The 11,906-nt window shown below is 44.5% G+C and overlaps 1 protein-coding gene across 1 annotated transcript; it reads right to left on the reverse strand.

Annotated features, from left to right (window-relative positions):
• Positions 1–8,634: 8,634 nt before the first annotated feature.
• Positions 8,635–10,866, reverse strand: LOC134486231 (Y-linked testis-specific protein 1-like). Its single transcript, XM_063285153.1, has 2 exons — positions 10,736–10,866; positions 8,635–9,702 (listed from the first exon to the last, which is right to left on the reverse strand). Exon 2 carries the CDS (start codon positions 9,219–9,221, stop codon positions 8,895–8,897), a length of 327 nt encoding a protein of 108 aa, XP_063141223.1. The 5' UTR covers positions 9,222–9,702; positions 10,736–10,866; the 3' UTR covers positions 8,635–8,894.
• Positions 10,867–11,906: the final 1,040 nt, after the last annotated feature.

An 11,906-nucleotide genomic window follows, 5' to 3' on the forward strand; every position in this document is an offset into this window, starting at 1 on the left:
GGGAAAGAGAAATACCATAGCCTGCCTGAGAATTAGGATTTTTCAAAAGTCTCATATCATTGTGGATTCCAATTTCCAAAGTTGACATTCATTAAGGGGAACGGATATGAACTTCCCATCACGGTTTGGATGTGTATTATTATTTCTTGTTATATTTATTTTCCCTTTGTGACTTGAGATGTAAGCTACCCACAGACAAAAAGAGCTATTTAACCAAGTTCCCGTCTTCCCCTCTCTGTAAGCTGAGATTTCTAAGCCTGAAGAGGAGAATAAAGCAAAATGAAGCGAGTCTGCAGATGTACTTCCTAGAACAAGAAACAGAGAGAGACATGTTCCATGAACACATGTATCAGATGGACCAATGAAACCGCAGGGGCCCTGGCTAGATCTAAAATCCCTGTAAATGGTGTGTGTGTGTGTGTGTGTGTGTGTGTGTGTGTGTGTGTGTGTGTAATCTTGGGTGTATGTGTATATGTATATATGTATGTATGTTTTAGGATTTTACTGCTATGAAAAGAAACCATGACAAATGCAAGTCTGACAAGGACATTTACTTAGGGCTGGCTTGTAGGTTCATATGTTCAGTCTATTATCATCAAGGCAGGAATATGGCAGCATCTAGGCAGGCATGTGCAGGAGGAGCTGAGAGCTCTACATCTTCCTCTGAAGGCTGCTAGAAGACTGGCTTCCAGGCAGTTAGGGTGAGGGTCTTAAAGCCCATGCCCACAGTGACACACATATTCCAACAAGACCACACCCACTCCAACAAGGCCAAACCTCCTAGTAGTGCCACTCCTATTTGTCACTATTTGTCTTTAAATTTGAAACTTATTCATAAAACTGTCCAATGGACAACAGGTAACTTTAATGAAATATATACAGAAGTATTAGAAAAATAGACAGGAAGATGTGTGCCTTAGTTACTGTTCTATTGTTGTGAATAGACACAGTGACCAAATCAATGTATGAAAGGAAACGTTTAATTGCCGTCTTACAGTTTCAGAGGGTGAGTCCGTGGACCATCGTGGTAGACACCATGACAGCAGGCTGGCAGGCAGGCAGGCCTGGCTGAGTAGTTCCTGAGAGCCCACATCCTGCTCCCCAGATGAGAAAGAGAGAGAGAGAGAGAGAGAGAGAGAGAGAGAGAGAGAGAGAGAGAGAGAGGGAGAGAGGGAGAGGGAGGGAGAGGGAGAGAGGGAGGGAGAGAGGGAGAGAGAGAGAAAGAGAGAGAGAGAGGGAGGGAGAGAGGGAGAGAGAGAGAGAGAGAGAGAGGGAGAGGTAGAGGGGGAGGGAGGGAGGGAGGGAGGGAGAGAGAGTGAAGCCTGGTGGGCTTTTGAAATCTCAAGGCCCCCACCTCCCATTGACACATCTCTTTTAACAAAAACACAACTCCCAATCCTTTCTAAACAATCCACCCACTGGAAACCAAACATATTCAAGTATTTGAACCTCTGAGGGTCACACTTATTCAAAATCCTAAAGTATGTTTTTTTTTTTCTTTTAAAAGAAATCAGGTAATGAGTGTCCATAGCATTTGGTAGTATATTTTATCATTACATTTCATATCTCAGAGTTTAGGGTTATTTGTATAACAAGTTTCCAATCAAGCCATCACTCTCCCATAAGCCAAAGGCATCATACCTCCCCCCTTTCTACTTGATTATCCACATAGGGGTTACGGAAACATATCCCTTCATCCTGATTTAGTTCAAAGCATGGGGAGATATTGATGTGCAATTAATTGCTATTCATAATGGGATAAAACAGAAGCCAACATGATTGAGTCTATTGTTGCTGGGAGCTGAAGATTTCCCTTCCATTTAATAAAACGTGATAAATATAATTTTAATGCAAGCCTAGAAACCCCAACGAAGCCTTTAGTTTATATTTGTTTCAGTATTTCCAGATCATTCTCTGTGATACACAGGAACCTAGAGGAGGAGAACTGTGTGGAGTCACTGACACACACACAACCAAGGATTCGTTTGCACAATAAGGAGATATATCGTGTCCTCTGAGAGTTGGCCCCAGGACTCCCAATGATCTAAAAGTCCTCAGGTTCCTGGATAAAATGACACTGCATTTGCATATAACCTATGCAAGCCTCTCGTATACTCTAGTCATATTTATATGTGTGTATGTGTGCGTGTGATCATAGAGACATGTAAGTGCAGAGGCTGGGGGAGGGTAGAGCGTGTTCTGCTCCTTCACTCCCTACTGTATTCCCTTGTGACAGGGTCCCCTGCTGAACCTGAGGTGAGGCTCACTGTCAGGAAGCCCCGGTCATCTTCCTGTTCCCATACCAAGCACTCGTGTTTGCATGTGTGACCACACACTTGGCTTTACCCTTCTTCCATTTCCCCAGACCCTCCTACATTTTAAATAATCTCTGCATTACTTTGGTACTTAATGAAATGAAATCATGAGAAGCTGTTATTTAGGAGATGACAAGAAAAATGGTTTGTATGTGTTCAGTACAGATATGGTATTTTAAAAACCACTTTTATTAGTTCCTTGAGAACTTTGTACATTATATATTGATAGAATTTACTTCTCACGTCTCTTCCTAACTCCTCCCTGATCCATCCCCACCTAATCCCTTCTCCCAACTTCAAGCTCCCTTTCTGTCCTCTGTAACAACCCACCCAAGTCATTTATGCTGCCCATAAATTCATGGGCCTTGGGCAAGCCCCTGGAGCCTGGCCAGCTTATCACCAGCTATATCTTTGTAGAAAACTGACTCTCCCTATCAGCTAGGGCTGAGGGATAGTGGTCCTGTCGTGTATAGAAGACACTGCTTTGTTCTGGTTCTCGCTGACATCTGTATCTTGTATTTCCACTCCCTCTTCCTTGAGGGTTCCTAAGACTCAACTCCATCCCTTTTTGCCACTCTCTGTGAGTCTGTGTATATGCGTGTGTGTCTATATTATAGATGTTCCATTTTACATTCAAGCACACACATGGTGGGGGGCGTCTTTACAATTGACTGCTGATGGTATCTCACCCCAGACAAAATGCTGCAATGCAGACATGGTGTAGCTCAGTCCCAGAAAGAAATAGGGGATGTTGAGAAACCTACCCAGCTGTTTCTAGTGTGAGGTGAAGTTTAGACCTCTTACACAAACTTCTGGCCCTGCCCTATGGGTTTAAGATACACATTGTCCCAGTACAATGTTCAAAGTTGGGACTATGAATATCGATTGGACCCAGTGGGTTGTAATCAATGAGTTCATCTGTTGATGGATGTGTATGAAGGTGGCGGGAAATGAGGAGATAGGAAATTAAGGGACTTGGTCATTTGGGGCATGTCTTGGAGGGTGTTTTTTTGTCCTTGGTCTCTTCCTGTGTTGATGCTTCTTGGATGCCAGTGAGGTTAGCAGTTGAGCTCTACCGTGCCCCTTTCATGGTCATGTGACCATGGGCCAAAACCTATGAAACCATGAACCAAAATAAGTTTGTTTACTATGTGAGTTGCTAGGCAACGTGTAAGAGTGATGAATGGATTAACATGAAAGTGGCCAAAAGTGATGGTGACCATACCAGGTCAGGTCCGGATTTGATGTAGGAGGACCCAAGACTCAATCCTTTAAACTCTTTGTCTGGAGGCTGCACACTAAGAGAAGACCCAATGTTTCCCAAGTGGTTTTATCCAGAAGGTTCTGCCAATGTATCTGTCGTCTTAGCAAATCAACAACCTCCTGCTTCCCACTCTGGTCCTTCTCCTGACTTCACTTCTGCGTTTTTAATAGACTTTGATATCGTATGAACTAGTGGGAAATGAGTATTAAAAAAGGGAAGGAAGTTATAAATTTTGCTGTAAAATCATTTAATTACACACTTAAAATAAATGGATTTTTTAAGTATGTAAATTATACTTTAATAAGGCTGCAGAAAAGGATTGGCCAACTGTGATGCTTGTCATGTGATTTGCTATTTGTCATAGTTCCTGTGACTTTGATCTCAATAGTAGTGGGTTTTATTACAGATGAGTCAGACACCAGGGTAACCAGGCAGGGAGAACACTCCGTTCCGTCAGGGAAAAAAAAAATCAAGTCAAATTCATTGGCTTTCTTGATGAGGGTTTTTCTGGTCACAGCTGAGTTGGCTGGAAGTTGGACAGCTATTGGCTGAGAGCAAAGATGGAGAGAGCACAATGTTTACGGGGATAACTGAAGGTTGTGCTCACGATAGCGGCTGAGTCTCACGGAGTGCAATTGCAGAAGCTCCAGTGGCTGATGAGGCTGAGGCCTAGGACCCTTGCAAGGCTGCCATTATACGTTTTGTGACGTCACGGCCGAGTGTGAGATGAGGCTAGATGAAGTGGAAAAATTTTGGTTTCTTTGGAAACTCACTTGTGTCATAGGATGTTTTTCTGGAAGCTATGTTAGGAGAGGATGTTTTGCTGAAGCAGACACATGAGAAGGCATAAGATATTTAGCTGGAGCACACGCTTGAAGGGGGACAGAATGTTTATGGAGAATATAAATGTAATCCCACAGAGAGGGAGAGGACATTTTTACATTGCTACACCTTGCAATACTTCGATGGTCTTTGCTGGTCTTCGTTCCATAGTGAGGAATGCACAAAAGAACCTGTGGTATTCGGGCAGCCTCTCGCTGCTTCTGCTGCTTCTTGTTGGTTAGAGCCTTGTGGTCTCTGACAGGTCAAGGCACTGCTGCTGATTCGTGTTTTGCGTTTGCTATTGGACCATACTGCACCATGAAGATTGGAGTTACCCCAAAGAATTAATTCTAAATAGGTCCACAACTCTCTCCCTTTTCCTGTTAACTTTCTCTCTCTGCTACCTCTATTGTTGGGCTAGAAGGGTGGTTGAAGTGTTTAAGAACCATAAATAAAGTAGGTTTTGAAAAAATCTAAGCCTACAGATAGATTCATGGGTTTTGAGAAAGGGCTATGTCTCCCGCTGAGAGGAGATGATATGTAGTTTGTGACTTTTTGCTTCTGTGGTCTACTGTGACCCATTAAATAGCCAGTGACTGACAGTCTCCCAGTAAGTGCAGCACACACTAAAATGCTTTTGCTTGGCGTTGGGAGCTGTAGAATGTATTCATTTCTTGTCACATATCCTCGAGTGTTCATGTTGGTGACAATAGTTACTCTTCAGTTCTGCCATACAGGGAAGTGGGTCTATACACTGAGAGAAGAAAGTGGCTGGTGCTGAGTATGTAACATGGAGTAAGGGAAACATTACAGTGCTGGGTCTCTCTTTCTCTTTTTTTCCCCCAATTTGACAATCTGGAGCCAACTGAGAAGAGAGAACAATTCAAGAACTGCCTCCATTAGATTAGTTTTTGGGTAAGTCTATGGAACATTTTCTTGATTAATGATTCTTGTGGGAGGGCCCAACATTGTGGGCAAGTTCATCCGTAGTCATGTGTAAAAAGAATAGCCTTATAGGCTGTAAGAAATAGTAATGGAGCAAGCCATGGGGAGTGTGGCGGTTTAAATAAGAAAGGCTCCTGCAGTCATATATTTGAATATTTAGTTAACAGGAAATGACAGTATTTTCCAGGATTAGAAGGATTAAGAGTTGTGGCCTCACTGTAGGAAGTGGGGGTGTCGACAAGGGTGGGGTTTGAGTTTTCAAGAGTCCCATGTTTCCCAGAGTTTCTCTCTCTCTCTCTCTCCCTCTCTCTCCCTCCCTCCCTCCCTCACCCCTCTCTCTCCGTCCCTCCATCTCTCTCTTTCCCTCCCTCTCTCTCCCTCCCTCCCTTTCTCTCTCTCTCTCTCTCTATCTCTGTGTCTGTCTCTGTGTCTGTCTCTCTCTGTCTCTGTCTCTGTCTCTGTCTCTCTCTCTCTCTCTCTCTCTCTCTCTCTCTCTCTCTCTCTCTCTGCTTACAGAGCAGTAGCTCTCTATTGCTCCCGTGTTATGCTCCCTGCCATGATGATGGACCAGACGTCTGAAACTGTAAGGGAGCCTCCAATTACATGCTTTCATTATAGTTGTTCCTTGACCATGGTGTCTCTTCACAGCAAAGAAACAATGACTGAGACAGGGAGCAGGCCAACAAGCAGAGCTCCTTGTTACCACTTCAAGCTCCTGTTCTGGTTTCCCTCAGTGGTGGTCTGTAACCTGTAAGGCAAATAACCCTTTCCTCTCCAAGTTAGTTTTGATCATGGCATTCATCACGGAGAGAAGGAAGCAAACTAGAACGTCACAGGTCAGTACATGAGCAAGTCTTACCTTTAAATTAAAACAAAGTGTCTATACGTATCTATTTGTGGTTATGAGGTAAGCGTCTGGGGCTCTACTAGACTCACTCTTTCTATAAGAAATTGTATTACTTAGGGTTCTCATTCTTGTAAGGAAACACGGTGACCAAAGAGCAAGTTAGGGAGAAAAGGTTTATTCAGCTTACACTTCTACATTGCTGCTCATCAGCTAAGGAATTTGGGACAGGAACTCAAACAGGACAGGATCCTGGAGGCAGGAACTGAGGCAGAGGCTATGGAGGGGCACTGCTTACCGTCTTGCTCCTCATGTCTTGCTTAGCTTGCTTTCTTATAGAACCCAGGACCACCAGCCTAGGAATGGTGCCGCTCACAGTGGGCTGGGCCCTCCCCCACCAATCACTAAGAAAATGCCCTACAGCTGGATCTTATGGACGCATGTTCTCAACTGAGGCACCCTCTTCTCTGATGACTCTAGCTTGGCATAAAATCAGGGCGGTGGTTAGAATGTGATTGTCCCATGGGAAGTGTGGCACAAGTAGGAGGCGTGGCCTTGTGGGAGTAGGTGTGGCCTTGTTAGAGACAGCATATCACTGTGGGGGTGATATGCTTCTTCTCCAACACCATGTCTGCCTAGATGCTTCCATGATTCCTGCCTTGATGAAAATAGACTGAACTTCTGAATCTGAAATCCTGTCCTAATTAAATGTTGTCCCTTGGGGTTGGGGATTTAGCTCAGTGGGACAGCGCTTGCCTAGGAAGGGCAAGGCCCTGGGTTCAGTCCCCAGCTCCGAAAAAAAAGATCCCCAAAAAAATGTTGTCCCTTACAAGTTGCCTTGGTCATTGTGTCTTTTCGGAGCAATAAAACCGTCAGACAACCTGCCAGTATAAAACCCCGCAAATAGCAGAATTAATCAACTATAGAAAGTATTTTCAAGTCCTGCAGTGAGAAACTTATTCTTGAGAGAAGAAACAGCAATGAATGAGTCCAAGATATGGTTGTCTCCAAAGAAACTCTTGGAGCGTAGATGTGGCTCAGGGAGACCCCATGGGGTGCACAGGGGCTTCTCAGGAGGAGAGAGCCACATGGTCAGGAACCACAAAGCATTTTAAAGTCACGGCAAATGGCATAGGAAAGAGCTCAGCACCTCTACATTGGAGGCACCATCAAGAGTTTTCTGAGGATAAGCATACATGTGAGTAAAAGACGGGAACTTCCTGGGGTAGATAGGGTAACAGGGTCCACAGGTGTAGGAAGCCATCCAGTCGAAGGAGAGTCAGGGAAGACAAGCCAGTGGAGGAGCTCTTTGTGGTCATCTAGGGGCATTGAGAAGAGACCTCAAAAATATTACAGGATGCAACAGAGTCTAACGTGCTCAGGGAAGCTAAACACAGGATCCACGTAACACCTGACAGAAGCTCACAGCCTCCTCATCTTCCCTTTTAAATTACTTTTACTGATAATACAAAATAATGGGCTTTATGATACTTTCAGGAATCGATAGATAAAACTTGGTTTGGCATTCACTACTCTTGAGTTATCCTTGTCAAAATGTCCTCTGGGGAAGCCTCCACCTCACATCCACCTTCTGTAGTGATGGTTGGCTATTCTTTAAGGAACCAGAGACCAATATTGATGTGGCCCAAGTTCAACTCATTCTAGACCCTTTCTGTTCTTCCTGGTCTCCTGCTTCACTTTTTGAGAACTCCATTTGGAATTCCTTCGTCCCTCAGTGTCCTCTACTTCCTCATGTGTTCTTTAGTCTTTCTTCCACATCCCCATCAATTTAATCTTTCTTACCCTCATCCTGGTCTCTTCTCTGCATGTGAAGATTGGATGTATTTAAAAAGATGACTTATGGGCCTGGAGAGATGACCAATGGATCAAGATCTCGTCTGCTTTGAAAGAGGACTTGGATTTGTTCTTTGAGCTCATGTCCAATGGCTCCCAATCACCTTTAATTCCAGCTCCAGGGGACCTGACTATTCTTGTCTCTGTGGTCTCCTGTATTCATGCCCTGCCCCCACCAACATAATTAAAAATAATACATCTACAGATGAGAAACAGGTTTCATTAGGTTTCGTTAGTCAAACAATCCCTGACCTTCTCTGATTCTCAGTCTGCTTGGATCAGTTTATTGGGATTCCCCTTGAGTTCCAAGACCACCTCCCTTTTCCCTGCCCCTCTTTCCCCAACTGTCTGTTTCTCCCTCAAACTTCACCTCAGAGAGTCTATCTATGTCTGGCCCCTCTCCTCTGCTTCCTAAACAACCATCTTTTTTCCCCCGTGCCATCCCTGCTCCTCTAAGCCTCATCTCCAGTTCTTTTCTCTCCCTAAATACCAGACCAGTTCAGTTCTGTTTGTTTTAGCCTACGTAACATCAGACTTACTGTTCACAGCCTTGACCTTTCCGGCTTCCTCTCCATGTCCATCCACCACAGTCCATCTCCTACACCAAAGTATTCACACACAACCCGTCACATCGCACATTTTAATTTTTAGAGCAAAACAAATTCCACTGGAAAAGATACTGGGGTTGTCAAAGGCCCTTGGTTATCTGAAACACAGAAAAACAAACATTTTCCCCCCAATCCTATAAGTTCCCCATCTATGTCCCCCTCACTTTGTGCATTTCACCTTAATGGATCTTTTCCACCAGATTATAGACATAGATGTGGACGTCGCCATCAAACTTGGTGAACTACACAGAAGGCTTGGCTAGAACTTGGTAAATGACTTTGCCGATCTTTTTGGACCGGTCGCTTCTGGTGAACTGCACACACTGACCTGTAAAGATGTCGCCGTCAACGTCTGACTTCACCTCTGCTGAAGGAGTCTCTGGAATGATACGGAGGTTACCTTCTGCGTAATCATCCAGGAGCTGGTAGACGTATAGGACTGGATCTTTCTCGTAGGTGATGTAAAACCAGTCCTTCATGATCGGCACCTGGGCTTGGACCACCACCCTCCAGTTCTCCTTAGAGACATGTTTGCCCTCAAATTTATGCTCCACCGCTCGGCCAACCATGGCTCTTGCGAGATGTGTGTCTTTCACTTGAGGAAACACTACTTTGTGAGTCAAGACCTTAAGCTTTAAAATCCTCTCATCACTGTGACGTTCCAGTCCGTAGACACAATCAATTCCATCATACTTGACCAGATAGAGTGTGGGATTTGTTGGCAGTTGATCTAGAACGATGGCCTTCTACTGGGTAACGGGCTCATCACCTTCCTTCCATCCGTGAGAAATTCTGCAGCCCACAATGTTCCCCAGGGCCTGGGGAGAAGGCCTCCTCCTCCCCCGCTTCTGTGTGGATGGTGTGCTCATCCTCCTCAGAGACATCCTCTCCTTCATGGCTGTAGACCTAGTGTGGTAGGCCACGGCATCCTGGTCCACTGTCTTGTGGCTATCGTTCTGTGTTCAGGCTTCATACATGCCCGTGGCCTGGGTTTGAAGAGCTCGCCTGCTTAAACCAGACACAATGCTGGTGCCTCTGTCATGTGAGTGCCTGCAAGAACAATGGGGTTGGGGTGGGGAGGGCGCTGGACCAAGGCTCTTGTCTAAGAGAACTTTGGAGCAGGTGAGGAAGGCGATGGTAAACAGGTTTGAGCATATGAATCTTATTCTGTCGTAATCAGAAGTTCATAGGAGGGCTGTGCAATGGTGGAGCACACCTTTAATTCCAGCACTCAAGAGGCAGAGGGAGGCAGACCCCTGTGATATCAAGGCCAGCCTGGTCTACAGAGTTAGTTCCAGGGTAGCCAAAGCTACCCACAGAAAAACCCTGCCTCAAAAATCAAAATCTAAAGTTCAAAGGGAAATGAAAAAATGGTTCTCAACAGCTCAGAATAAGATATTCAGACACATTTCTTCAGCCCGAGGCACTTTGCCTCTGCTGAGGAACCTCTCCTTGAATGGCTAGGTCAGTGTGGGATTAAGTATCCCTGTCCCCACTTTAAGCAAGCAGAACAGAGAAAGGATAACAAAGGAGCCAGAAGGGTGGCCACACCCCTCTTCTACCCTCTAACTATGAACTATGTGGCAACATCCACAAGTGTCTGCCCAGAGACACAGCACACTAGTCCACTGGCTTTCTGTACTGTGCATCCTGACCCAGCCCCAGGTTTATTCTGCGACGCTGTTGCATCTTCGACCGCATCAAGGGATTTTATGTAGGCAACAGCCATTTAGAAATAATGTCTCCTGGGGTTAGGATCTAACTCAGTGGTAGAGCAGTTGCCTAGCAAGCACAAGGCCCTGGGTTCGGTCCTCAGCTCCGAAAAAAAAATACCAAAAAAAAAAAAAAAGAAATATTATCTCCTAAAATGCACAGGCACAGAGAGGAGCTTTGGCATTTTAGTAGGATTATGAATTAGATATAGTTAGCAAAGGATAATAAACTCTTAGACTGACTAGCCTAGACCATCCGCCGAGCTCTCAAACGTGGAAGACATCAGAACATACGGTTACTCGCTGTACGAGGGAAAACTTTTATCTTTCTGGGCTACAAGGGTCCCAGTTATCTTCATAAACGTATTTACCGAGTGAAAATGTCCTAGTCGTCCAGATTCTGTCTTCTGAAACCGGTCAGTGTCCAAAAGCCTGTTGAACAATTGTGGGGTTCAGGAGCTGAACTGGCTTTCACAGCCCGCTGCGAAGATAGTGAACCCACCTTCAGGGGAGTCTAGCGCCCCCAAGTGGAAGAGAAGCGCAACCTCCGCCCTTTTCTCTGTGACATCATCCAGGCTCTGCTTACGTCATAGAAGCCCTCTCAGCCCAGTTCCTTCCCTAGTCACGCTTAGAAACGTCCAGCATCTAGGTTTTAGCTTCTCCTGTAGCCTCCTGGAGACCCAAAATAAAGTCCCCACCCAAATATTCTGATGACTCGAGTCACAGACTGACCAAGAAGCTCTTTTCATGCATTTTTTTTCTGAAAAAGTCTTTGGTTTCTGAGTCACCAACATCCTTGGTGGTTATTTTCCCAGCTCCTATCTTTCCTTTGGTTATCTTTAAGTCATTCTCCATATCAGAAATATTGCTAGCCTCTCTCTCCGAGGCAGACCACTGGATAGCACCCCAAAATTAGCTTTATCAAAACCCACAATTAGAGGAGGGCCATTTTTATTCAAACAAAGCTGGAATTTGACAGGATTAAATACCTTGTATTGAAGTCAATGGCAATCATGAATTATGGATTCTTTGTAAAGAGCGAGGAAAAATTAGCTCCTGGACCTGCTTCCAAAGTTGGGATAAACTGATGACAAACCCGATATCGACCAGTCGTATTTTAAATGTCTTAAAATTAACCAGCACTTCAGGTCAAGGAATTTATTAGATCAAATGCAGCAAAACAGGATGAAATAGATGACGTAATTTTGTTTTTGAAATATGGGTAGACAGAATACTGGATGCAGGTAAGTGTGGAATTTACCTGTAAATTACAGGGCACTTTAATAGTTTGTGTCACATAGTTCTTCAGATGTTCAAAAGGATTCTTTTCAGAACCCTCCCCTGTCCCCACTACACTCTGACCCTCCCTTCCCTCTCCCCAGTAATTCCCTTCCACATTAACATTATAATTTTTTTAAATGTACTTAGAGCTTAACAACTTATGCAAGCTTTTTAAAATCTGTCCACTTTTCTAAGTGCACCGTCTTCTTTTTCTTCCTTCTATCCTAGTTTTAAGCACATTTTCCTTCACACTTTGAGTTT

This window comes from Rattus norvegicus, chromosome 3 (genome assembly GCF_036323735.1).
Source record: "Rattus norvegicus strain BN/NHsdMcwi chromosome 3, GRCr8, whole genome shotgun sequence".
Lineage (NCBI taxonomy): Eukaryota > Metazoa > Chordata > Mammalia > Rodentia > Muridae > Rattus > Rattus norvegicus.

Excerpts from the sequence above, each read along its gene's own strand:
- LOC134486231 (XM_063285153.1), bottom strand. The coding sequence starts at position 9,221 with ATGGTTGGCCGAGCGGTGGAGCATAAATTTGAGGGCAAACATGTCTCT.